The sequence below is a fragment of the Rhinolophus sinicus genome, linkage group LG10 (genome assembly GCF_036562045.2).
Source record: "Rhinolophus sinicus isolate RSC01 linkage group LG10, ASM3656204v1, whole genome shotgun sequence".
Taxonomy (NCBI): Eukaryota; Metazoa; Chordata; class Mammalia; order Chiroptera; family Rhinolophidae; genus Rhinolophus; species Rhinolophus sinicus.
In genome coordinates, this window is record NC_133759.1 from 69604429 (window position 1) to 69631406 (window position 26978).

Consider the following 26978-nt stretch of genomic DNA (forward strand, 5'->3'; position numbering starts at 1 on the left):
GTTGCAGGCTCTGGGTGGGCTTACCTGGTTCATCTTGGGAAGGTCCTTAATGGTCTCCTTCTGAACCTCTTTCTCCTTGGCCCACATTTGAAGGTAGTGCCGACATTCAGGAGGGCTGTTCCCCTTCTCCTCTGTGAGTTGGGAGAAAAAGATTAATCTCCATCTGTCAAATGAGAGGAAGAGGGCTTGGGGCTGGTAGCAGGGAATGAGTGATTCGGATGCTGTCTGGCATGGAGTTACCTGGGCCGTTTTCTAAAACGTCCTGGCACTTGAGAAGAACACCCCAGAACACCCACAGGTCTCCTGTGGGTTATGCTAAAGTAGGTTTGACCTAAGCGGATGAAGATGAGTCAACCTGTTTTCCCCAAGATGGTGACGGAATCACGTGGAAGCTTGAGAGAGGACAGCATGAGTAGGAGAGGCTGGCTGGGTACCCAGAGGGAGGTGGCGACAGGCAGGGGTGTTCACAGACACAAGAAGATTCAGGCATGGGGCTGACGACAGCGGGGCCACCCCTGGCAGCTGATGGGCCAGGCATGCGCCTCAGGGCATCGCCCTTTCCACAGGGAGAGCCACTATGTCAGGCTGGGTTTGCCATCTCCCTGGTGGGGGCTTTCCCACAGTGACGGGCATCCAGACCCCGCTGACCCCAGGGTCTCTACCAGCACCGGCGGAGACTGGCCTATACACACCTCCTCTTTTTTCTTGGATGTTCTCATTTGCAGCTCCCTCTCGCTCTTCCTGCCGAAGTGCTTCTGGATGATAAGAAAAAAAGAAACACAACATAGAGAACATTCTTCTGTTACGACTCAATCCACCTGTGCTCTCTGGCAGAGGCAGACCTGGGCCCGACAGGTGGCCCGCCAGCACCACAGCGGGTCGCTTCTTTCTCTACCTGGTTATGCTGAACCCCAGACCTTCACTTCCTGTCTTTAAAAGGAACTGTCTCCACACAGTGTCTAAGTGCACGATGACGCACATTATGGAATAGCAGTCTGAGAATTAATTTCTGTAGTCTCTGCTGAAAAAGGTCAGACTGAGGGGCTCCTAATCATCAATCCAACCTTTACTGCCACAGAAGCTGAAGACGCATTTTAAAATACAGCTTGGCTCTGTATTTTTAAGGTGATATATTTGCTGGAGTTGGCACACACTGTGCTTCCTACGGTGCCCATGAACTTGGGGAGGGGCACGCCGCCCCGCTCTCCCAGACCTGTGCCAAGGTAATGTGGCCCTGGGTGGGGGCCTCTGGCTCATGGCAGCCTCCCAGCTCTGAATGGCTCTCACTACTGTGTGGTGGCTCAGGTTTCTCCCTGTGGAATGGAGACTGCTACCTGGGGGCTATGTGGGATCTGAGGACAGGGCCCTGCGTCCCGAGTCCCTAGTCTCTCCAGAAGTGCCTGCAACAAGCTTAAAGAACCCTGGATTTGCCCGGGCTCCGAATATAGCAGGTACATCTACTTCTTTAGTTTGTACACTTGAAATCAAGGTCCTTAAATTTCACGGTCAAGTTCAAGTAAGCCTCTGACATTGTCAACAGGACTCCTTTGGGTATCTTGATACACGCTGCTTTTCATTTCTCTTTTGGGTGTATTATCCTTGGTGTGTACTGTCCCCCATGAGAAATTATAGGGCAGAGTTCTGGTCAGTTTGGTGAGTGCATTACACACCAGCAGCTAGACTACACATCCCAGGCCCAGGATGCCCCATTGCCCTGGATCTGATGCTCCAACGGGCTTTAACGTGGCCCAAGGAGGACTTCTAATAAGGCACTCAACAAACGTGTTTCTCTGTAATGAAAAAGTTGGGTGGAACATGAAAAACATTTTCCAAGGAAAGCACCCACCACTGTCCTGCACCTGCAGCCATCTGTGTTTCTGTTTCACACTGTTGTAATGACAGCACTTGTATTTTTTCCTATGAACATGGCCCTGGGGCTGACGCCCTGGTGCCCGTGCAGGCTCACCATGTTGCATGTACTCATCAACGACCCTGTGACAAGCACAGAGGCCACCCCTTCCCTCTCCCAGTCCACAGGAGCGGCTTGGCTTTGGGTTCCCCTTGGGACTGCCACACAGGAAGTGTCACTGGGACCAAGAGCTTGCAGGCCTCCTGGCCATGCAAGGGACTATCAGGAAGACAGAGCTCAAGGCCTAGAGGAAGCCCAGCGTAGAAGGGTGCCCTTGCCCCCCAGGGACTGACCTTGAGCCTCCCAGGGCAGGAAAAGATCCAGATCGGAGGCCAGAGGAGATGCTGGGAGAACAGAGGAGGAGCAGAGGACAGAGGGAGAGGCCAGGTCCAGGAAAGCAGAGAAAAAGAACAAGTGAGAACAGCCCAGGGACCTACCTGCAGACAGGCAACACCCTTGCCCTTTCCCGCGAGCGCCCCAGCAGGTGGGTTGCCCAGTCCACCCAGACCTGCAGGCCACCCGCAAGGCCCTCACAGGCTGCGCTCACCTTCTGAGGAGCTGTCCTCGGTGAAATAGTGGGTCGCTTCCAGGGCGGACTCGGCCTCCTCTGAGCTCAGGGCTGTGCTCAGAGAGAAAAGAGGATGAGGGCAGGAGGAACTGTGACTGTCACCAAGGCCATACTCCTGTGTCCTGGCTCCCCCACGGCAGGGTCCACCGCTCCCAGCCCCACTGAAATGGTGTGTGGTAACAGCAATGCCGGATTCTGGTTGTTGCTACTTTGACTTTATGTTGTGTTTGAAGACGTAATACGTGTCCCAGGTAAGAATCCAGTCAGTGCAGCTGGGAGGCGAGGCGGCTTGGGAGGGTTGGGGTGGCCTCGGGTGCCCTCATCTGCAGGCTCCAGGCCCAGTGGGCTCTGACAGCCCGGGCCTCTCCCTCAGCAGTCTTTGGTGGCTGGTACCAACTTCCCTGCAGGTGTCCCTGGGGCCACTGTTCCTTGTCGCATTACAGGGAAAAATCAGCCACAGGGGAAACACCTGTGTCAAGAGCAGGACTTTCACAGAACAATCTTTAAAAAGACCCGTCTGGGCCCTGCCCCAGGCCAATGAAATGAAAGGCTCTAGGGATGAGTGTGGTAGCAGTATTCTAAAAAACCCGAGGCTGACTCCCAGGCCGCTGCTGACACCAGTGTGACTGAGAGCAGGACTGGCAGCTCTACCCTAGAGCAGCAAGCCTGAGGCTGGAATTTGCACCTGCCCCTCACAGATCTCTCCTCTGAAAACCGCGTTAACCCCGCCTTAGAGAACTCTCCTGGCGGCCACCCTTGCAGAGTTAGGTCAGCTTGGCCCTCATAGCGGGAACATAACAACCACTCTATCTGGCCTGCCTTCAGACCAGCTGCCTGATCAGGAGGCTGGGGCACTGCTTAGAGGAGCTACAGGGGAGCAGTCCCTGCTCATGGCCACAAGACAGGGCTCCCCAGGTCACTTTGAGGGCCTTGGTGGTACCCCGGGCAGACCCTCCAGGGATACACAGGAACACCTGAGAAACTTAGGACAGGTGAATGAATGCAAGTGGTCTCCGTTTCGAACTTCAATCTCCACTCTGATCCCCCCAAGCTCCCTGGGACCCTAGCCCCTGGGTGAAGTCCTCCCTGAGTCACTCCTGCATGTCCCCTCCCAGGTTACAAGTCATGGCCCTGCCATCAGAACAAGATGGGCTGGCTTCAGACCTAATGCATAGGACAGGGGAGACCCCACTATGCTTGGCCCCCCCGAGGCCTGTGCCTTGGATGCTGCAGCCCCACCTCTGGGCAGGTGAGTACCCCTCACCAGGGAATGGGAGGGGAGGCTCTCACCTGGGGGCAGGTGCAGCTTGTAGAGCACCTTGAGCTTGTCTGTCAGGTCCCCATGGTACATCCCGCCTGTGGAGGAAGGCCGGAGAGGAGGCACACTGGCAAGAGGGCTCCAAACGCCACAGCTGGCCCTCACTCACACACCTCCCCTTCCAGCGGGTTCTTGTGGGCCCCTCCCTGCAGCCTGGCTCCCTCAGGGAGAGGTCCAGGCCCCCTGCTCTCCTGAGCTGGCCCTTCTCTGGGGCCCGCAGCTCGGCTGTGGGCAGCCCCAGGCTGAGGGGGTAGGGACTGCACTGGAGCCCCACAGGTCTCCAGTGGAAAGTGGCCCTACCCTTCTCAGGGGTCCCGGGCACCGGTCGGCCCCAAAGCCACTCACTCATCCCTGTCACAAACTCCTTGAAGGTGATCAGTGAGTCCTTGTTTCGGTCCAGGAGCCGGAACATGCGGCCTGCCAGCACGGGTGTGTGGGCGCCGCAGGCCCAGGGCGCCAGGCGGGTGAAGAGCTCCTGGAACTGGCTGGCGTCGATGCGGTACTGCTCCAGGTAGGGCAGGCTGGGGTCCCGCCGCACAGCACTGGGCCGGCCACTGCCCCAATACTGACTTGTCAGGTGCTTGGCCTGCAGGGGCACAGCCTGGTGAGAGGGCGGTGTGCCTACCCTGCTCCTGCACCCAAGGCTGCAGAGGCCTGGGTCGGTGGCTGAGCCAGCCACAGCCTCTCACGCAGAGACCTCCTGCGTTGCAGTCACCAGCCCTCACTCAAACGTGGAAGCTGGGAGGAAGCTGGGCTGGGCTGGACCACAGCAGGTCGTGGGGGCACGGGAAGCGCTGCCTCAACTCTTCTGGCTCTAAGGCCACAACACGGCGGTGGCCACCTCAGGGGCTGAACCAGAGGCAGCTGGGGGTGGGGTGGGCGGGAAGCTGGGAACTGACCAGAGCAGAAAGTTGGTGTGCACTTGGCTGTTTGTGCCGTCTTCAGCCCCCTTCTGTCACAGCACCTGAAATTTTCTTGGGAAACCCCTCGTGTCCCACCCTCAAGCAATATGGCCCAGCAGCAAACACTCTCCTTTGTGATAGCACCTAACTTGAGTCAGTCCAGAGATTAACTCCAGGCTTTTTGCTAAAACCACTTGGAAAAATTCTCCTTTTCACTGAGGTTACTGTGAGGACAGGATGACGTGGAGCTGCTGACGACAGTCCTGCCATTCAATGGGAAAAGCAGTCCAGAGGACATCTGAGGAAAGGGAGGTTGACAGCATTTTTGAGCACCCAGATCCAGCCATGCCTGAAGCTGTACATTCCTAGACTTTTTAGTTACATGACCCACTGCATTCCCTCTTCTGTGTAAGCTGACTTGAGTGGATTTTCTGACACTTAAAAAAGCGTCCTGCCTAAATTCCAAGGATTAAATTCTACCACATGAGGTTTGTGGTAGCTGCACCTGAGGGCGTCTTTAAATCTATTTGTCTCCTGGCAGGAGGCTGCTGTACTGAGGATGCACTCAGGGGACTTGGGTGGGGTACTGGTGCTGCCCTTGCACATGGCTGTCACCTTGAACACCATGTAAAGATCCTCCAGCTCTTCAATTGAGAAACCAATGTCCCCGGGTATAGCTCGGACCTAGAAGGAAAGAGAAATGGATGTAGTGACGGATTTTTAAGTGCCTGCCACAGTAAAAGCAAGACGCTCTTAAGAGAATCCCCATGTGGATGAGGGCAAAAACATGAGCCGCCCTCTTGGTGTGGCCAGCTGGCCCAGAACATGCATTCAGGGAAGGGGGTGTGCTCCACCGGCTTCCCCCTCGTCACCCATCTGCCACTCAGTTCACACTCCCTCCTGGTAGGCACTGCAGGGACTTTCTGTTCTGAATTTCCAGTTAGGGACATAGGGTGAGGGGCAGGCATCTAGCAGCTGCTGTCTGTCTGGGTCCCTGGAAAGACCCTGTACTGGCTCTTTGGAAGGTGTTCTAGAACTTCTCAGTAAATTCTCCCTTCAGAGAAGGGTAGACAAAGGCTTGTGGCAGATAGAGGTGGGTTGGGTGGGTAGAGGGTGGCTGAGTGTCAGTCCCCAGGGATGGGGCAAAGCCAGGCCGGAGGGCTCAATGCAGTGAGCTCACATTTGGCCTGTAAGCACTGGGCTTCAGAGGATCTTCCCAGTGACCAACCCAGAAGCAGAAAAGTGACCCAGACCTCTCCACCCCATTGCCCCAAATAGTCCCTACACATGATGCCAGCCCACATTAGAGATCCCTGCAGCTGCCCGGCCCCGCGGGGAAGTTTAAAGATAGAGCCCACCCGGGTCCCGACCCCACCTGTGCCCCGCTGGCAACCTGGGGCCCTCGTACCACACTCCTCTTGGCTGTATCCTCCAAGGACTGGATCACTTTCAGCCTCTGTTTAAACCGCATCTGTTCAATGTCGTAGGCCCTCAGGCTGCTGAATTTCTACCAGCCAGAGGTGACTCGTTGAGGTAAGGCGGAACCATAGAGCAGAGGGCCACCACTGCCATGGCCACTGCACCCACACCCACACCCACACGGCCCGGGTGGAGTGGCCTGGCCAAACAGCCCTGGTGAGTGCTGACCTCATATGACATTTTCAGGAGATCAAAGATGTCCACCTCTGCAGGAGGGTCATCTCCACTGGTCAGCAGGGCGTGGAGGTGTGGGATAGGCGGAGAAACACTCTGCTTATTGACCACATTATCCAGGTATCTGTAAGGATTAAAGGGCAGAAGTCTAGACCACCCACAGGCGACAGGGCCTTCTTAGCCACAGCTAAGTGGTATGGAGGGACCTAATTTGCATAGCCTCCCAATTAACGAGGGAGCTGCTGTGGGCTGGGCATCCTCCCTGAGGCAGGTGGGAGGTGAGCCCTGGCAAATGGAGGAGCCTCCCTGGAGGCAGCCGAGAGAAGGCCTCACCCCCGCCAGGCATGATCCCTACCTGAGGAAGCAGGGATCCCTACCTTCGGGAATCCCATGGGTGGACCCTTACCATACCAGGAGAAAGCTCTGTCCCAGTTGGAGGGATGTGCTGCCCCCTCTGGCGGTCTCTGGGGCCGTGGGGGAGCCCCCGCCTTGGCCAGGAAGAATCAGGGACCAAAGGAGTGTCCCAGGAGAAATGTATAAGAGGAGCTCTATTGTGGGGTGTCCACAGGGACCTGCCTCCCCAGGGACACAGCCTCAGGACAGGGCCTGACTTGGGCCAGCCAGGACCACATGCCCTCCCAGGCTCTCTGGGGTGGGCCTGATGTTCAGGTGGGAGGGTGGCTGGTCCCCCAAACCCACAGGCCCCTGTTCCCGAGGAGGGCCTGATGTATCTGCTGAGGGAGATGGGCATGAGAAGCAGTCGAAGGCAGGCCAGTGGCTAGGTGTCCTGATAGCACTGCGGACAGAGCTGGTCCAGCCCAGGGCAGGGTGGCGACAGCCCTGCCAGAACAGGACTGGGACTGGCTCAGCAGGCAAGTGGCAGTGTTCCAGGCTGTTCCAGGAGGCTGGGAGAGTTCCAGGCTGGGCATGTGGGCCGGCATGACTGCACAGGCTCAGTGACTGGGCAAGAAGGAGCCAAGAGGGCCCTGGATATAAGGGCATGAAGGCCAGGCTGGGGAGCTCAGTTCCTCTGTACAGAGAAGCACCATGGCACAGGGAGGCCTCATGTCCCGGAGGAGAAACAGGGTCAGATTCTGATCAGAAAGAGCCCTGTGGGATGCTGGTGGGTGAGATGGGAGCAGGGAGAACCATAATGAAGCAGAACAGGGCCCAGGGCAGGGGTGTCATGGGCCTGGAGGGAGGAGGCTGGATCGCTGAGAGTGTCTACAAGGACAGGACGTGGGGACTGAGAGCTGGAGAATGCCAGGATGACCCTGGGCCTTACGCGTGAGCAGCTGAGTATCAGCTCCCTCAGTGGTCAGAGCAGGTCCAGCCCGGGCCTCAGTCTGGATGACAGGAGGCAGCGATGCTGCTGGGCTCAGAAAGGCACATGGGAGGCCCTGCTCTTCTGGAGCCCTCGCCCACAGGCCCTCCAGCCCAGCATGTTTGGGCCTGTGGCCCGTTTCATTTCCCCGTGGGGATCAATACGCCAGTGCCGTCTGTCTCCAACCTGACAGAGGCTCTACCCTGCCCCCTGGGGTGCCACTGGCTCAGCCCTGGCTGGGCATTTGGTGGACATGGTCACTGAATGCTGACCGAGGAGCACCCAGGGCTCTGCTGGCTGGCTGTCCAGCAGAAGGGAGGCTGCCTTGGTCACCTGCCCAGGACGGTCATGGCCTCGCCCTCGTCGCTGCAGCTCAGCAGCTGCTCCATGTTGGCATCCAGGATGGCCAGGGCCACCTGCAAGACCACCTTGATGCCCTCGTAGAAGAAGCAGTCCACAATGACCACGGCACTCTCGAAGGGCATGACACTGAGGAAGAGGGTGAGGAACCAGGAAAGCGAGATGCTGGCGATCACCCCCAGGTCCTGCATCTTCTCAGACAGCTGGGGCAGGAAGTCTCTCGTGAGCTCTTCGAAGATGCCCTGATCCACTAGGGCCCCTAGGAGAGCACAGGGAGTGTGTGGTAGTGAGCCCAGCCTGGGCTCGGCGGCCCTCATGTGGGGCCCTAACTCCTGAAGCGCCGGAAGGCCCCAGGTCCCCGGCCAGTGCTGCATATAGTGGGGGCTCAAGGCAGGTGGGCGGGCAGAGAAAACTAGAAGAAACCCTCCAAGTTTTCTTTCTACAGCTTCCACACCACTGTGTGAAAAGAACAATTTCTTCCACTATGCTAGATTTTCTTTTGGGGAAACACGAGTTTTTCCCTACGAGTGTCAGAAGTTAACAGTGGCCTCGGTGGCTTCCGTGTGTCCTGCCCTGAAACTGATGAACAAATGTGATTCTAAAGGATCCCAAGAGTGGAGACCCACAAAAGCAAACAGTGGAGGAAGGACATCTTGGAAGAACAGACACAATTACTTATGTAGTGAAATACACCAGCAAGTGCACTCCCGTGGCGTTACCCAGGTTTTTCCACAAGAGTTCACGAGAGGTGGGGCTGGGTGTAGGTACATGGTGTGCTACACGCTCTAGCGAGGATAGAAATTTTCCACGATAAAAAAGCTTATGAAGAGTTAGCTGGGGAATTTAGGCCTCAACCCGACTTTTAAAAACCACTGAATGTGTGGTTTCCCTGCCAGCCACTCGTAGGGAATCGGCAGGAGGTCTGGGGGGACGACTGGGCGCATATGGGTGTCACTCTGCAGTGCGCAGGGGTGGGGCTGAGGCCTGAGGGCTCCGTGTGGGGCTGCTGGCGGGCAGTGAACACTCACCTACCACCCTGTTGTTGTAGTAGTCGGGCAGCATGCGCTCGCACAGGGCCACCAGCAGCCAAAAGGCCTCTTCCTCGCTGCCATAGAGCAGGAGCACTGACGTCACGATGTTCATGGCCTGTGGGCAGAGATGGCACGGGGAGGCTCCCAGGAAAGCTGTCCCCCACCCCGCCAAAGGGTTTTACTCTACAACCATGTCTGACGACAACAAACCATCCCACCCGGCTTGGTGCAATTTGCCAAAAAGCAGTTTGTAGGAAATCAATTGGACAAAAACGGTCAGTCAAGTCCCTCAAAATGGGCCAGCGGGTCCTTGAGAAACCGAGAAGGCGGACATGAGACATGGCACTTCTTCTGGGGTCGGAGGTGTGACATGGGTACAGGCAGATGTGTGAGTGAGCTGTGTGCGAAGGCCACTCAGCTACAGGGAGGCTCTGGAGAGACTGGTACCCCGAACAGCACTTCAGTGGTGACAAATTATCTTAAAAATGGTTTAAAGCCAGCACACTGGCTTTAAGATGTCATGCAGAATATGGCCCTACAGAAAGTGGTTTCTGGGGAGGTGGCCTGCGTTTCTGAAATCCAGACGCAGTCTACAGGAAACAGAAAGCCATGTGACATGGCCAGGAAAACACCTACTGGATTTACAATCAAATGCCACCAGAAATGCGTATCAGAACTCCAATGAGATGACACCTCACACCAATAGAATGGCTGCTATCAAAACCAGAAAATAACTAGTATTGGTGATGATGTGGAGAAACTGGAACTCTCGTGCAGTACTGGTGGGAATGTGAAAATTAAAAACGGAGCTACCACATGATCAGCAACTCTACTTCTAGGTATAGACACAAAAGAACTGAAAGCAGGGACTGGAACAGACACTGTGCACCCAGGTTCATAGCAGCATATTCACAACAGCCAAAAGGTGGACACCACCCAGTGTCCATCGATGGATGAATGGATACACAAAGTGTGGTCCATTCATGCAGTGGAATATCATTCAGCCTTAAAAGGAAGGAGATTCAGACACACGTACAACACAGATGAGTCTTGAGGACATTATGCTAAGTGAAATAAGCCAGTCACAAAAGGACAGATAATGTATGACTCCTCTTATATGAGGCTCTTGGAGCTGTCAATCACAGAGACAGAAAGTAGAATGGAGGTTCCCAGGGGTAACTAGGAAGGTTGTTTAATGGGGACAGAGTGTCAGTTTTACAAGACGGAAGAGTTCTGGAGCTGGATGGAGGTGACGGCTGCATAAACATGTACTTAATGCCATTGAGCTGTACACTCGTTAACAAATGGTGAAGATGGTTCAATTTTACGTTATGTGTATTTTATCACACACACTAAATAATGAAATGCCTCCAGGACCCAGACCAGAAGCACACAGAAGACAACTTAATATATAGCATGGGGATGAGGTGAGCAATTCATATTTTCAACTACATTTTTTTGCGTGGTCAAGCTTTTCCTGGGGGGAACAGGGTACAGTTGAAGGTGTGAGGCCATCACTCAGGCCCAGGGTTGTGGGGATCTGCTCCTGTGAGCCTCTGGTGGGTGATGCTGTCTCTGGGCCCCCACTAAGTCCCCTTACCTGGCAGTAGCCGATGGTGGGGTTTCGGAAGGCATATGCAGTCAGCACCCGCCGGAGGGCAGCGATCCCCAGCTCATTCTGGAAGGCGGGGTGCTCGGGCATGGAGCGGTGGAGGTCTCGCTCGATCTCCTCTGTAGCCAGGCTGTACTTCCCCATGGATTTCTCCACCAGCTCAGCGTAGTAGCCAGGGTGACTCACCATCTCATTCCAGGCCCCTGTGGAGACAGAGCTGGCAGCTGCCTCTCTCCTCTGCCCATCCTGGGACTTCGGGGCAATGACAGGGCAGGTTGGAGGCATCGATATACCACAGAGAAGTGAAACTTTGGGGTGAGTTACGAGGTGTGAGGCAAAGGCTCCCTCCTGACTGCTTCTTGGAGGGGTCACCCCACCCAAGTTCCCGTGGCTGATGTGCCCTCCTCCTGACACCGTCCACGTGGCCAAGGGTGTGAATGTTGTCAAGAGTCTGTCCTGAGGAAAGGGGGCCTCAGGGGTGCTGCTCCCCTCCCATTGGGGGTGGAAAGGAGCCACCCTGGCGACAGTACCTTCCCACCCCCGTTGGTGTCTGCTCCCCAGGACGCCCTCCTGGCGTGGGCTGCACGAGCCCCCTCACAGTGGAGAGCCCCATTTCCGCCCTGTAAAGGGCTGGCAGTTCCTGCCTGGCAGACTCGGGAGGCAGGCCAGGGGTCAGCAGAGCTCCCCCACGAAGGTCGGGGGCCATGGAGGCTGAGGCCGGGCAGCTCACCGGAGAAGAGGAGCCACAGCTCCCCGCGGAGGCTCTCAGGGATGCCCTTCAGCACCAGCGCCCGCGTCCTGGCAGTGCGGTACATGCACACGCCACGCCCATACTCAAAGAAGTGGATGTGCCACAACTCCTCCTTCATCTTCTCCTTGGCCTGCGGAGGGGGAGGGGCAAACAGGGCCTGTGGGTGCCGGGATCACCTGCCCCACCTCCCCCACCCAGTGGCTCCGACTTCCAAGGGCTCAGCCCCCGCTGGGCTGAGCAAGCACCACCGTCTGGAGGCAGGCACATGGGCCTCCCTGCAGAGGCCTGGGGCCCGTGGGGATGGCACTGCCCAGGATCGGCCCCAGCCCGGGGCGGCGTGAAGGCACAGTCACAGGCTGGCAGGCCTCCCAGGCCTGCAATGGTCCCCTCTGCGCTGGAGCCACGCCCCGGGCTTACCCCCTTGGCCCCCAGGTCCTCCATGGGCATGTTTCCCTGGAAGAGTTTGAGCAGGCCCTGGGAAGCGGTGGGCGCCCCCTGCTGGTGGGAGGTTGGGCTGGCGGGCTGCCCCAACGCCTCCTGAGGAGCTGGCAAGGCCTGGAAAGGACAACACAGGAGAGACAACACTGAGCCCAGGCGTCCCATGTGCACTCAGTCACTGCCACAGGAGGGTCGGGGTGGGCCCCGGGTCTGGCCGACAGGAGGCCTCACTGGCCAGCCAGACATGTACACTGTCCCACTTCACTAGGTGCCCCCACATTGGCCAGCCTGCCATGGGACCGGTTCTGGGGCCCATCCGGTCAGGCTCTCAGTGAGGTCAGAAGAGGACACCCTGAGAAGCCAGCTCATGTGTCCCCACGTCCTGGCCGTGGCTCCCAGGGACACTACCTCTGCTCCAGCCTCTGGAGTGCAACCAGGCTGACCCTGTAGGGACAGCGGCTGATGGCATCGTCCTGATGGTCCCTGGGCACTGGACACAGTGGTTGGCTCAGGTTGGGACTGTTGGGAAAGAATGCTGGGGACCCCATGGAGCCCGAGCACTGAGCTGCACAGAGAAAATGCAGCAGATGCCAGGGACCTCCCTGGTCACCTAGTACAGGCCCAAGACCGACACCTGGCCCCACCCTTTTCAGACGACAGTGTCCTAACTGTGTTGGCAGCCCCTCCTGTGGGTGCTGAGGGAGGGCTGGCCTTCTCTCTCCCAGGCCCTCTGTGGGCTCCCAAGGTGCCACTTCTGCTGGCTGGCACATGCGCCTCTCTAATTTGAACATTTGTGCCAGCTTTAGACCAGGTTCTCAACGTTTGCTGGGCTTCCAACCAGGCTGTTGGGGCTTCGGAGGCGAAGATAAAGACACAGCCCTGGAATCGGGTGTAGGGAGGGGTCCCCACCTGTGGGCCACCTCTGCTGCAGGTACCTCCCCCCAGGGGCTAACCTGCATCAGGGGAGCCTGGGAATCTGCTCTCTTGCTGCACAGACAGGTGGCTGAGGGCAGGAGAAATGGACCCTGTGGTGGTTCTGGGAATGTGCTGGGGAGCAACATTGGGCTGGCAGAAGGAAAGTGGGGCATCAGGGACAAAGGTCTGTATCTGTAAGGAAGCCCTGGCCTTCAGGATTCTCCCCTGGTTTTCTGGACCCCCTCCCTCTGGCCCTCACCCTGCCAGCAGGGCAAATAGGTAAGTTCCTGGTCTGACCCCCATCTCCTTAGGGAAGCACTGGCATCTGAGCCCCCTTCAGGCAGTGTGGGTGACACCTGTCACCTGCCCCCTGCTCGTCACACTGTGTTCTGCCTGCAGGCACCTGACTTTTAGGTGAGCTCGCCATCGTGGGCAACAGCCTGTGCACAGAGCTTGTTCCCTGGCCTGGGGGCTGGGGGGTCTAGAGCCGGTGCCCACTCTGGTTCTCCCCTCAGCTCTCTCTCTGAGCACCCACAGGTAGGAACAACACTGCTCTTGGGTGGACACTGGTCATTGGCTCCCGGGATCTACTTCCCCTTCTGCCAGCAGCAGTTCCCCATTTTCATGTGGGGGCATGTCTCTCTCCACTCTTGGCCCATGCTTTGTGGGTTCTGCTGAGGCCCTGCGTGATGGCCCCGAGCTAATTAATTAGCATCTCCTGCGGCTGGGGATACTGTGTCACACAGTAGCCACCAAGGAAATGCAGCGGTGACTATAGGAAATGTCAGGATGAGCCAAGGAGGATGCAGGGGCTTCTGCCATCCTGGCACCACACAGGGCCTAGGGAAGACACTCTGCAGGCAGGAAGCCACGTCCAGTGGGCAGAGGTTGGCTCTGACGACAGGGGGCTACTGCATGGACTTCTCGGCTTCATGGACCAGTAAGCTCCCTGGGCGAGCTCCAGGGCTGGTGCCTGCCTGCTGCCCTCCCCCAGTGGCAGGGCAGCACTCCACCCTCTCCGTGATTGTGATGGTTTCCCAGGGAATACCTGTTAAACTCATCAAACTCTACTCTCTCAGTATGTACAGTGTCTTGTATGTCTATTTTACTTCAGTAGAGCGCTTTTTAATAAAAAAAATTAAAAAGGGGAAAAAAATTCTGCTAGGTTCACATCCACAGCCCACCCCTCTACGCTTGGCTGGGGTTTTGAAATGGATTTTGGGTCCATGAAAACACTTTTCCATGATAAACTGCTAGAATCCAGGGGGCAAGACCCCAGTCCAGACCAAGCGTGCCCTGATGCAGAGTCTGCTTCCTGCCCAAGGTGCCCCAAAGGAACCAGGACACAAATGGACCTGTAGGCCACCGACTGACTGACAAGGCTGAGACCTCAGCAACCACTGTCCTGCGTGACACACGATGTCCACAGTGCTACAGTGAGCTCACACGGCCAGCCCCCTATGAGTCCTGCACTTCCCCAGGCCAGGCTCTCTCCCCTTTCTCTGGGTAACCATCTCACACATTCTTCCTGGGCAAACCTCCCAACTGCCTGCCCTCCTCACTTCCTACTGAACCTACTTTCCGTCTCCTATTTAATCGAGGGAACAGAAGCAGGAGCAATCTATGGACGGTCACAGCCAACCCCAGGCCCACTTTCTGTGTCTGTGGCCATGCACGCCAGGCCCAACCCTCCCTGCACCCACACTCGAGACCGTGTCCCTCTCACCCCCAGAATCTTCTTCTAGCAACTGTCCCCTCCACTAGAGTCATTCCTACTGGCCCAGACCATGCTGGCGTTGTCCCTACAGGCCCTCCTGCTCAATGGGCAGTGCTCACATGTGGCCACTTTGTGCAAGCTCCAGCTGTACACCTAGGATCCATGCGCCTCCGTGTAGATGATACACTGCCATTAAAAAGTCACCCCTCACACACACCCCCATCACTCTTAACTGACTTTTATATAAAATTTCTCAAAAGAGTTGCCTAAACTCACTGTATCCTTTCCCCCTCTTAAGTTTGTTTTTGGTCAGAAAGTGGTATATTTATGTTCTAAGAGTCACCTTTATACCGATATCTAGGACCCTGGGTCCCTCATTTTAGACATTGTCGATTCCCTCCTACGGGCAATACTGAAATTAGTGAGTAACCGTTTGCTCCCCTTCCCACTTCCTGCCAACATATAATGTACAGTGATATGCTTTCACTCCTTAATAAGGCAATCAATGAGCTTATTCTACTTCGCCTGCCTCATCTCATGTTTTCACTGTACTCTATCTCCCATATAAAATGTACATACTATTGGTGACCTTTGTTTTTGTTATCCAGTCTTATTTCCACAGGTAAATATGTTCAATGCTCCCCCCAGACCTTCTGCCAAAGCCTCTCCAATCATTTCTTGGTCGTCTGAAGGTTGTTCTCTATCAGATTCCTCAAAAGCTGGTAGATTCTCTGAATTCCCGTGTGTTCCCTACTGTCTGTAGTCTTCACACCTGGATAGAAAATCCCGGGGTCATAGCTTTTTTCTTTTTATTGTGTATCTTAAAATTTACTCAATTTGTATAAAATGTTACTACCAAAAAGTCTGATGCCTCTGATTTTTGTTCCTCCAATAATTTGGTCTTTTTTGACTGCCCAAAAGAATATTTTAATTTAAAGTCCAGTAGTTTTATCAGATGCTATCTCAGTACTGACTATTCTGTACTGATTTTCCCAGTTGTGCAACATGACCTTCCACCAGGCAGGGTCAAGTCTTCTCTCATACTCAGGAAATTTTCTTTAATTATAGTTTCTCTTATTTATTATTCCATGGCTTTGGTTTTCCTTTTTTGGGTTATACAGAAGTTGGATCTTCTTTGCCTAACTTCTTTATCACTTCTCTTGACTATTTTCACTCTATTTTTTTGTTTGCATCTCTTTCTACCCCTACGTCCCTCCATCTTGTCCGTATCCCTGAATGAACTTTCCGTGGTGTCTATTCATTCTTGTGTTCTTGCTTGTATAATTTTCACCTCTGAAATATTTCCATACTTTTTTCTAATTCTTTCCTGAGACCTGTCAATTCTCTCTTCACATTTTTCAATTGACTAGTCACTTTATTTCTGAGCTTTTAAAACATTTTTTATTTATACCATTCTTTAGTAGTTTCTATCACTTTCTAATTCTTTTTTAGATAATTTTAAAATGTTGGAGTACAGTTTTGATCTGCTTTGAGAAAATATTGTTCTGGTTGCTTTCTTTAAAAGATAATTATTGCAAACAACATCTGATAAGGGATAAATACGAGAAGAACTGCAGCTCAACAGCAAAGCATTCGTGTGCTTTCTCTGTGGGGTGTTATTTGGTTGTTTCCCTCCTACAGTACTTTTTATAGGGTGTGGTTATATCCTTCTGTTGCTCACATTTAAATGGCACGACTTTCTGTCCCTTCGAGAGGACGTGTACAAATGGGCAGATGTGGGCAGGGTAGCTTTCTGCCCTGCACAGCTGGAGGGTCGTCTTCTGCTACAGTCGCTCCTTGACCCCCCCCAGTGTCCCTTCCCTGCTCAGTCCCAGCTCTTTTTCCCTCAGGGAGAGCTCTTTCCTTTGGGGAGGGAGCTTTTGTTGGGTATTTCTGTGATCCTCAAGGGCTTGGACCACCCCAGCTTCTCTGTCTTCCCTCAGCCTGTTAGTGGATTCCATGTTTTGTTCTGTTTACTAATCTGTGAACTGGAGTCTGAGAAATTTGTTCCCAGTTTCACTGGTTGTTTCTCAGAGTCATTTGCTGAGGTTTTGTTCAGTGAGGAGTCTCTTTGGCAGGGTCAGGGGAGAGCTGTTTTTTGGTGATTTCTGGATTCCTTGGCTCTTGGGACTGTCAGAGCCCTTTTTTTCCACCCCCACCACACTTGTTACCTCAGCACAGCTGCTGATTCTGTGTCTATATAGAGGAATGCTACACTTGGTGTGACCCCACCTACTGCAGTCTGGGGTTTGTGGAGATACCCTTTCACCTGGTTCTGTTGAAGATGTTGTCTGTGCTTTTACTTTTACCTAAAAGCTTTTAACTAAAGTTGCTCTGTGCATTTTTATGAGGAAATTTGGTAAGATTTTTAAAATTACCAGCTACTACCACCTTGCCCTGGTTGAAGGCCACTTCAGTCAAGCTTTTTTTGGGTTGTACTGAACAATTCTTGTTATACTGAACAATTCCTTCTACTGAACAATTCTTGTCAAGGCCCCCAGGACCTCTGTTTGCCATCTCCAGTTGTCAATTCCTTGTTCTCCATATACTCGACCTCAAATTTCATACATCCAAAACTGAATTCTTCCCACCCTACTCTTCCTGCATCTTCCCCATGTCATTAAATGGTGATTTTGTTCTTTAAGCTGCTCAGGCTGAAACCACAGTGTCATCTTTGACCCTTTCCTTCTCTTCTACCCCACATCTAATCCATCTCTCAGATCTACCTTCAGAATATGTCCTATACACCAACACCGAACAATCCAAAAAGGAAATTAAGAAAACAATTCCATTTACAAAAGCACTGAAAAGAATAAAATACTTAGGAATAAACTTAACCACTAAAGTGAAGGACTTTTACATTGAAAACTACAAAACATTTCTGAAAGAAATTAAAGAAGACACATAAATGGGAAGACATACCATGTTCATGGATTGGAAGATTTAATATTGGTAAGACATCCACTACCCAAAGTGATCTACGGATTCAGTGCAATCCCTATCAAAATCCCAATAACATTTTTTGGCAGAAATAGATAAATATATCCTAAAATTCACATGGACTCTCAAGGGATCTCAAATAGCCAAAACAATCTTAAAACAGAAGAACTAAGTTGAGAGTCTCACACTTTCTGATTTAATAACTTACTATGAAGCTGCAGTAATCAAAACAGTGTGGTACTGTGGAAAGGCAGGTAGATTGACCAGTGTAACAGAACAGATAGCCCAGACATGAACCCTCGCATATATGGTCACATGATTTTCAACAAGGTGTGCCAAGACTATTCAATGGGGAATGAATAGTTTTTACAACAAATGGTGTTGGAATAACTGGATATCCACAGGCAAAATGATGATGTTGGATCCTTACCTCATACCATACACAAACATTAACTCAAAATGGAGCAAACACCTAAATAGAAGAGGTAGAAAGTATAAAACTCTTTGAACAAAACATAGAGGAAAAGCTTCATGACATTGGATTGGCAATTATTTTTTGGATGTGACATCAAAAGCACAACAAAAGAAAAATAGATAAAATGAACTACATAAGAATTAAAAACTTATGTCCATCAAAGGACACAATCATTGGAATGAGAAGGCAACCCATAGGATAAAATATTTGAAAATCATATATCTGATAAGAAGTTAATATCCATAATGTATAAAGAACTTCTAAAACTTGACAAAATCAAACAACCTGATTACAAAAATAGTCAAAGGGCTTAAACAGACATTTCTCCAAAGAAGATATACAGATGGCCAATAAGACATGAAAAGATGCTCAACATCATTAGTCTTTGGGGAAATGCGAATCAAAACCACAATGAGATACCACATCACACCCATTAGAATTGTTACTGTAAAAAAACAAAGAAGCAAACTAACAAACAAGCAAACAAACAAACAAAAAATAAGTGTTGGCATGGGTGGGGAGAAATTGGACCCTTTTGCATTGCTGGTAGGAATATACAATGGTGCAGCCAATGTGGAAGATGGTATGGCTATTCCTCAAAATATTAAACACTGAATTACCATTTGACCTAGGAATTCCACTTCTGGGTTTATCCTCAAAAGAACTGAAGGTAGGATCTTGAAGAGAAATGTGTACACCCAAGTTCACAACAGCATCATTCACATTAGCCAAAGGTAGAAGCAACCCAAGGGGGTGTTTCCCCTTTCCTGTGTCAACCGTGCCTCAGGGTCACCAAATAATTGATGAGAGGAAGTTTATGTTTATGGGAGTATTCCAGCTAATAAACAGAAAGAATGACAAAATTAGAGTACCGCCATCTTGTAATCCCTGACAAATGGCTGGATATGGGTAATGCTCATCAATGACAGGGAATAGCGCATGACAAGATAACCAGGTGTCATATGTGTACCTCTTGGTGAAAGTACACATCACTTCAATCCTGCCTCCAAGTAGACCTGCCACCCAAAACGCAAACAACTGAACCTGAATCTGATCTGAGTCTCTCCACTCAGCCACCCACTTACAGGAAATAAGGGAATGCAGTCAATAGAAAACAAACTTTGAGAAATTCTACAGCACAGATGACCCAATTCCATCAACAAAATACTGCAAGAAAGAGGGAGGCAGGGAGAGAGTGGGGAGAAAGAGAGTGTGCGCGTGCACGTGCAGAAATCTACTCATATAGATAAAAAGGAGTTTAAGAGACATATCAACTGACTGTAAAGTGTGACCTATGGGTACGTTAACTCCAATGATTAAAGTGTAAAAAGTACATCTACATTTGGGGAAATGTGAGTATAAGTATTTGATATTCAGGAATTCTTGTGAACTTTGTTGATGTAATAATGAGATTGCAGTTACCTCTTTAAATGGGGATCTTTCCCTGTACGAATCTCAGACTGAAAGACTGACAAAAGAAAGGCCAGGAAAATGAACCCAAGCTTCCAGGCTGGATGGGCCTGCAGTGTGGCTCTCAGTGCAGCACAAGCTCACAGGGTGGTGGGTCCAGCCAGAGAAGTGTTCTCCCCCGCGACAGGCCTTGAGGCGGACGGAAATGCCAGGAGGACTGGAGGGATATGGCTGGGTACAAAGACCGTGACCTTGGGCAGTGTGTGTGTCTGGACACCTGAGACGGGGGCTCGGTCAAGCTCCCCACCCCAAACCCAGGGGGCGCCTCCCCACCGAGGCCCACAGCAGGGGTCACAGGGCTGCCTGGATTCCCCTCCTTGCCCTGACCCCCAACCTGCAGCTCCCCAGGCACCTTCTCACCTCTGGGGCTGGGTCCCCGATGCTGGAGTTCCTCCCTGAGCCGCTGCCACCAACCTGCTTGGACGGCGTTTTCTGGAGAAAGTCAGAGATCCTCTGAACCAAGAAATCGCGGTCTTTGAGGTTGGCGAACAGGAAGGTCATCTTGCTCTTGGTGCTGATAGACAGAGGGCTGGGCAGGACACTGCAGCTGTCGGCTTTTTCAACAATGGTTACCTGAGGAGGCAAAATCACTGGGTGTTGGTGACTGAGGATGTAACACTGGAAGGTTCCGTGCCTATGAGAGCACAGCAGCCTCAGGCCGCCCTCCCGCAGGCAGGGTGTGGTGATGGGACAGGAGTGCTCAGCTCACAGCATTCACATGCTGACTCTGCCGCTTGCTGCCGTGAGCAAGTTCCTCATGTGCATGTCGAATCATTTTTTTTCACCTGCCCACGGGGGTGAACACATTGGCCCTACTGGACTGTCATGAGGATGGTGGGCCTAGTCGCTGGCCCTTATCAGCTTCCCAATGATGGCCAGTTCTTTCCGTGCTCTGAAGCCCGCCTGGCCAGCCATCCTACACACTGGTTCCCAGAACACTTGCTCACTGTTGCATCTGGGCTTAGCTGTGACCTCAATGAGTGAGGACAGAGCAGCACAGGTATGGAGGTCACAGGATGGGCTTTCAGGGGCCCCTCTGCAGAGCCCACAGCCTGGGATGGGGACAGACAATGGCCATGCAGGCTAAATATGGTCACCAAGGTGGTGAGGGTGACAGGACCAACTGGAAGGTCACCGGGCTGCTTTGTGCTGAAGGCTCCTCTGGGGAGGTGGCGGCTGAGCTGAGACCTACCTGGTGCAGCCAGGGCAGGAGCTGGAGCAGAGGTCAGCAACCACCTTGAGGGGGGTGCCAGACTGGCCTGATGGACAAGGAAAGGCCGGAGAAGCTGGGACTGGGGACGAGGGTGGTGGTGTATGCGTGTGTGTGAACTTATGTGTAACTGTGTATGGTGTGTGAGGCTATGTGTGCATGTGTATATACATATATGTATGTGCATGTTTGTGAGGTGTGTGTGCATGCATGTGAGGGTGGTGTGTGTACATGTACTGGTGTATGTGCATGTTTGTGTGTGGCGTGTATGTTACATGTGCACGCGTGTACGTGTGTGTGCATGTGAGCTAAGACCTGAGAAGGTGGAATGCTCACTGAAGGTCACACAAGTCCACAGGCACGTTGGGGATTCTCCTTATCACAGGAGAAGATGCTGCAGGATTCCATGTGGGGCACTGACATGCTCTGACTGATGTTTTAAACTGCGTTGGCTGCTGTGGGAGGATGAGTGCTAAAAGGGGTTAGGTGTGGGTAACCTGAGGTGGCCCAAGCAGACGATGGTGTTGTAGGTGGTGACTGTGGAGAGGAAGGGACGTGCTGTGGTCAGGACGCAGGAATGATGCCAGGTCAGAATCAAGGGTGGCCCCCACCTTTCACTGGAGCAGATGGAGGGAAGGGGTGCTGCTGCCGGGCTGGGATGAGAAGAGCACATTTGGGTGTGCAAATTCAAGAGCCCACCACACACGTGTGTGCAGCTGGCTCTGAGTGAGGAGGCCTGTGACCCCCTGGCTGGGCCACGCTGGGCCAGGGCCTCCATCCCGACCAGCAGCAGAGCCCTCCCGCGAGCACGAGACGGCCCTGCTCCCCAGTCAACCAGCACTCTCTGCTACTAGAAACAAATGTCAGGTGGAACAGATCTGGGGCCTAAGGAGACCCCTCAGTAGCACCCATGCCTCGGGGCCAGGCCAGTACAGCGCCCAGGACAAACGCATGGGCCTGGTGCCAAAGAGAGCGTGGGGTCAAGGGCCATCTCTGAGCCCCTCAGCTGGGAGCTTCTGGAGCTGTGGCTCTTTCGAGTTTTTTGCTTGATTTCCTTGGAGAACCGAGGTGGCATCCTCCTCCACACCTCTTCATAGCTACACCTGTAACTCGAGGGCTTTGGACAAATGCCGGGAAGGTGTCACTGCTCTAGGTATTTACAAAAATCAAAATACTATGTTGTAACTTAAGAAGCTCCCTGTGCTTCAGCCAGTGTGCCCTCCTGGGCCAAGAGCAAAGGGAGGCCTTGTGACCAGCCCTGACCGCGGGGTCACTGCCTTTTGTCTGGGTGGGGTCCTTTCCTTCACTGTCCACATTTTGCACTGCAGCACAGGACAAAGGGCCTCTACCTCTGACAGGTGAGACTTGACCTCCATCCTGACAAGTGAGTGCTGACTTCTGATGACACTGCTTGAGCCTGAGCCACAGTCAAAGCAGGTGTCGGAGAGGGACAGTGAGGTGGCCTCTGAGAGTGGCATGGCAGGACTGCTGCAGGGTCAGCATCCTCCAAGCTCATCCAAAGTAGGGCTCTGCCAAAGTCCAGCCGCAGGCCAGGAAGGGAGGATTGACGCATACTCCCTGGACCCTGATCAGGAGGGCGCAGGTCCTTCGTGAAGTTTCCGTATGTTCCAGGGTGAGCTCTCCCAGTACACCAAAGCCCACTCCTGTGGGGCCTGGCACCGGGCAGGCGCTTTCTCACCACGTGCCCGCCACGCGCCCATCACTGAGTGCCGAGTTGGGGCCCCGGTGCTCACCTCCCTCAGGGGTATGATGAGGTGGCAGGCATCCTCCTCCTTGCTGGCGAAGCAGATGTAGTTGGTGGAGATGAACATCTGACCGGGGATGTGCAGCTTGCTGAATGGCGTCCACAGGGTGCAGGTCGTGTGGCCGTCCAGGCGCTCATCCCCAGGCAGGCGGAACGTGGCCCGGTAACTCTCATTCTTGGCTCGGGCATCCAGATCTCTGGGAAACCACAATGCAGGCAGGAGGGAAGGGGACAAGAGTTGGGTTTCCACATGGGATCTGGGCTCTTTGGGGTCCTCTCATGACCAAGTCGTGCCCAGGGATCTTACAGTCCAATAAAACATGCACCTTAAATGGCCAAGTAAAATGTGGGACATTCGTACGACCAACCCAGGACTGGTCAGCAAACAACATGCTCTCTCTTAGACCTAAGGGCTATGGAGGTCACCTGTAGGCTGACAGGGTGACATGTCGCTTGCCCAGAGGATCTCTGCACCCGCCCTGCTGCTTCTCACTGGGAAGACCCAGCCCCACCTAGAAAGCAGGGTAAAGACCTCCCAACAGGCAGATGTGGAGTTAAGACTAAAACACATGCTGCTGCTGCTTGATTTAAAACACACACTTGCCTGGCCTATGACTGTGAAACGGCCTGGCACCCTGTTCCTCAGCCCTGCAGTGACTCGGACCTTGTAAACACCTTTCTCTCCCCAGCTCCATAGAGGCTGCCAGCAGCCTGAGTAGGGCCTGGAGGGGACACCTTGATGGCCAGTGCCAGAGACTGCCAAGTACCAGCCCTGCTCCTTTTCCTTCCAGAAGGTGCCAGAAGCCAGGCCATCGCTCACACCAGGAGAGTGACAACTTTGGACAGTGCTCTGGTCCTGGAGATGCAGCCCAGGCCCCAGGCCTCGGCCATGGCTCTGAGCACGTGGGTGTGAATGGGCTGTGGGGCCCAGGGCTTCATGGAACCTCCGTGCTCCCAGACAGCCTTGTGAGTTTCCTATGAAGCCACGATGGAGGAGCACAGACAGAAGTACTCTGGAGGGGCTGGCCACCATTATTGGTGCTTTTGTCTACCAATCCCCACAAACAGGCAGAGACCTCAGACCTCCCTGGCTGCACTCCAGCCCCAGGCCTGGCCCCATGGCTATAGCTACGAGGGGCCACTGGCCAAGGGGTGCTGAGAGGAGCTGTCATTCACAGGGGTGGAGGCTGTGCACCCTGGGACCTGGCCACTGAAGTCGGCCAGAGCAGCCTCCGAGGGCGCCTGATAGGTGGTGGGGACAGGCTGGCAGCTGGCTGCAGGCTCACATCCTGGCTCTACTGCTAACTCGCTGCGGGGCCTTGAGCCAGTTACTCAGCCTCTCTGTTCCTCAGCTTCCACTCTGAGACCACGGAGTGTGTGCAACCTCCCCATCATGGGGTGGTGAGAGAGAACTTGCTTCTCAGGACAACCCCTCTGCGGCTCTCGGCGCCCTCCCGCCACCACACCTTCCCCGGCCCCTACCGCAGGTCCTCCAGCCCAGGCAACGCACCGCTTCAGAGCCGAGATGTTCCGAAGCGGCTGGGCGGACCTGGGCGGCGCCCTGTCCTCCAGGAAGCGCTCACTGTCCAGCAGCTGACGCATGGCCAGGTTGGCCAGCTGCTCCATGAGCTTGAAGGTCTCTCCAATGTTGAGGAACATGGAAAAGAAGAGCTCCTGGTCTCGGGTGTCCACGTGGATGCTCTCAGGGAACAGCAGGGTGGCGTTCTTCTCCAGCCGCGTGACGTCCACCCACTGCACCACGAGGCTCACTGGACGGCCGCAGAGACAGACACACCACCAGGTCAAATGGGATGGAGGGCGGGCTCCTGACTCCCACATGCACCTGGCACCCACTGGGGGGAGTTGCACCCTGAGCCTAGCTGTGCTGGGACATGTGCTCCATGAGGTGACGGTGCCATTGGGGTCTCCACTGCATCCCCGGCCAAGCCCGCGCCGGCCCAGGAACAGACTGGGTGCACGTTTGCCCCACGAATGGCTAACATGACATGAATGAACATGTGCACATGACCTAGCTGAGATTCTGGCCCCAAGAAGCCCCATCTAGCGGGAGTGCAGATGTGGGAACAGAAGTCACCACACGGTGTGACCAGCACAGAGAGGACACCAGCCAAGCAGGACAAGGAGGTAGGTGCAAGGGCGGGAGGTCTTGCTGGGGTTCGGAAAGGCAATACTGGGACAGCTGAATCCCTGGGGGTTCTTTGTCAGGGTGAGGTGGCAGCAGAGGACACTGGCTGCCCCTGGGGACTCTACCTTGCATCCAGGGCTTCCCCCAGGGAGGGATCTACAGCGCCAAGGCACGGCGTGCCCTGCAGCCGCTCATGGACATGCATGCCTCGACTACTCCACTTCACAGCAAGAGGGCAGGCCCCGTGCAGAAAGTCACTATCTGAAGAACCATGCCGGTGGACAGACCTGGCAGGAGCCCCCAAGAGTCAGTGTGGGCCTGGCTCACATCTGGGTGTTCCTGTCTGGGCCAACGCTGAGGTGGCAGTTGGTTTTGGGGAGACCCTGTGGTGGGTGTGTGGGGATAGAATATCTGGGGAACGAGAGGAAACAGACTCCTCAGGGACTTCAGCTGTCTGGAGGTGGTGAATTTTCTGGAAGTGAGGTGCAGGGGCAGAGGAACTGAGGAAGACAGGAGCAGCTGGGGGACGGGGGGGCCAGAGAGGTGCCCGTGCTCACCTTCCTTGCCCAGCAGGAAGGAATAGAAGCACAAGTGGTTGACGGTCAGGTAGAGCCAGCCCTGCCTGGGCACGCGGCCCTTCCAGTAACTGCAGGAATAGTAGTTGACCAGCTTCTCCCCCTCGGGCATCCCGAACTGCTTCCGCATCTTCAGCTCAGCCTCCTTAAACTTCCCGGGGTCCTCGTCTCCCAGGGGCTGCAGGTTCTTGTTCTCTTCCGCGATGATACCCTGCAGGAAGACGAACACACTGGTTCTCAGCAGGTCCAGGGTTCCCGTGGCCTGGATGGGCAAAGGCCAGAGCAGAGCCCGGGGAACCAGGTGGTGGCACCAAGACGCCAGCCTCAGGGCCACAGCCGAGGTAGGCACCCAGTCAGCTGCTCTGGCAGCACGTGGTCGAGGCACGTGGTCGGACAGATGCTGCACACGTGACTGGGAAGCTCCCTCAACTCCCTGAACCATTAGCACCACTGGCCTGGAGCAGTGACTTTTTACATCACCACTGATTTCTATACAGAATTCCTAAAAACTGCACACAGTAGAAAATTATTCAGTGAAAAGGGACTCTCCTGCCACCCCCGAGGCCACTCTCCGGGTTTCCTTCCAGACACGCAGGCACTAGTGTACCTTTAAGCAGAAACGTGCATTTCTCTTTCCCTTTCTTTACTCAGATGGCTTTGTGCTGTGGCACTGTTCTGTGAAGCGTTCTCATGATGACGTCTTAGAGAAGTTCTGTATTTGCGTCCCTCTCCCCCATATATGGGGGGGGGGGTCCCTGCCACTCGACCCCACCCACAGACCAGCTGCAGGGCCCAGTCGCCTCAGGGCACATCCATGCTAACTGCATCCTGCCTGCACCTTCACTGGCTCAGGGTGCCCAGGATGACACTCTGGGCCACAGGGCCAGCCCAAACCTCTTGGGGTAAGAGGCTCTTAGCACACTCAGCTCAAAAGGTACACACTGACCTTCCAGGTTGATTACTCAATACACTAAGGTAATTCATGGCCAGTGCTTGTGGCCTCGCCTGCTGCTTACGCTGGGCCTCCTGTCCCACCATCCGTGGGCAGGGAGGACAGCCAGGAGGCGGGCAGGACCCGAAGGGGAGGTGTGCTCCACGCCGTCTGTCTCAGAGCAGCCGGCACTGCTGTAGCTGTGACTTCAACATCTCTCCCTCAAGATCCCTGTGGTGTCGGCAGAGCGCTCCTGTAGGAACTGGCTCTAATCTGGGCAAAAGGCCCGGCAAAGCCCTCTCATTATCAAGGCCCTGTCTTTGTTTCTCCACCCACTGTAACCCCTCCAGTGGAAAGCACAAGGTGGGCCCTGGACAGCCTGGGGGCCACCACTGGCTGCCCTGCCCCTGGGGCTACCTTCCTGGGTTTCCACCAGCAGCTGCACCTGGGAGACCCCCAAACAGGGAGCAGAGGGGCTGACACAGCCTGTCTGCATTCTCCACCGGCCTCTACTCAAGGAGTAACGCTCCGCACCAACGGAAATGAGCCTGCCTGGCTCACAGCCTGGGATTTTCCGTTTGTTGGCAGATATCGCTGGACTGTAAAAATCACAGGGTAAACTTTCAATTCTGGATTCCATGTCTTTAATAGTTTTAGGAATATTCACATTTCCTATTTCTTCCTGAGCCTCAGTGTCAGTTCTGTGATGTGGTAGGCCAAATAACGGCCCCCAAAGATGTCCACACCCCAATCCCCAGAACCTGGGAAAATGTGACCTTTCAGAGCAAAGGGGACTCTGCAGATGTGGTTAAGTAAGGTCTCTGAGGTGGAGATCCTGGATTATGTGGGTGAGCCCAAACTAATCAGAGGTGTCCTTTTAGGAGGGAAGAGGGTCAGGGTTACAGGGGGGATGAGAAGGGGGACTGACTGACTGATCGGGAGATGCCACGCTGCTGGCACTAACGATG

General features: G+C 54.1%; 1 protein-coding gene across 9 annotated transcripts in view; it reads right to left on the reverse strand.

Annotated features, from left to right (window-relative positions):
• The window catches only part of TBC1D9B (TBC1 domain family member 9B), a 38668-nt gene that overhangs the window by 2767 nt on the left and 8923 nt on the right, over window positions 1-26978 (reverse strand). The window contains exons 4-21 of one of the 9 annotated variants that reach the window (XR_012489745.1): window positions 25062-25290; window positions 23869-24127; window positions 22348-22555; window positions 19744-19956; window positions 11846-11983; window positions 11408-11558; window positions 10666-10880; window positions 9063-9180; window positions 8008-8293; window positions 6345-6474; window positions 6106-6204; window positions 5313-5381; window positions 4141-4381; window positions 3768-3833; window positions 2457-2946; window positions 2203-2253; window positions 693-755; window positions 25-131 (exon numbers count right to left, since the gene is read on the reverse strand). Coding sequence is in view for 8 of the 9 variants with exons in the window: in XM_019716942.2 (XP_019572501.2) it covers window positions 25-131; window positions 693-755; window positions 2203-2253; window positions 2457-2528; window positions 3768-3833; window positions 4141-4381; window positions 5313-5381; window positions 6106-6204; window positions 6345-6474; window positions 8008-8293; window positions 9063-9180; window positions 10666-10880; window positions 11408-11558; window positions 11846-11983; window positions 19744-19956; window positions 22348-22555; window positions 23869-24127; window positions 25062-25290 (2715 nt within the window). In the remaining variant the exon portion in view is untranslated. The remainder of the gene's footprint in view (window positions 1-24; window positions 132-692; window positions 756-2202; window positions 2254-2456; window positions 2947-3767; window positions 3834-4140; window positions 4382-5312; window positions 5382-6105; window positions 6205-6344; window positions 6475-8007; window positions 8294-9062; window positions 9181-10665; window positions 10881-11407; window positions 11559-11845; window positions 11984-19743; window positions 19957-22347; window positions 22556-23868; window positions 24128-25061; window positions 25291-26978) is intronic. The other 8 variants (XM_019716945.2, XM_074313335.1, XM_019716942.2 and 5 more) reach the window with 8 other exon arrangements.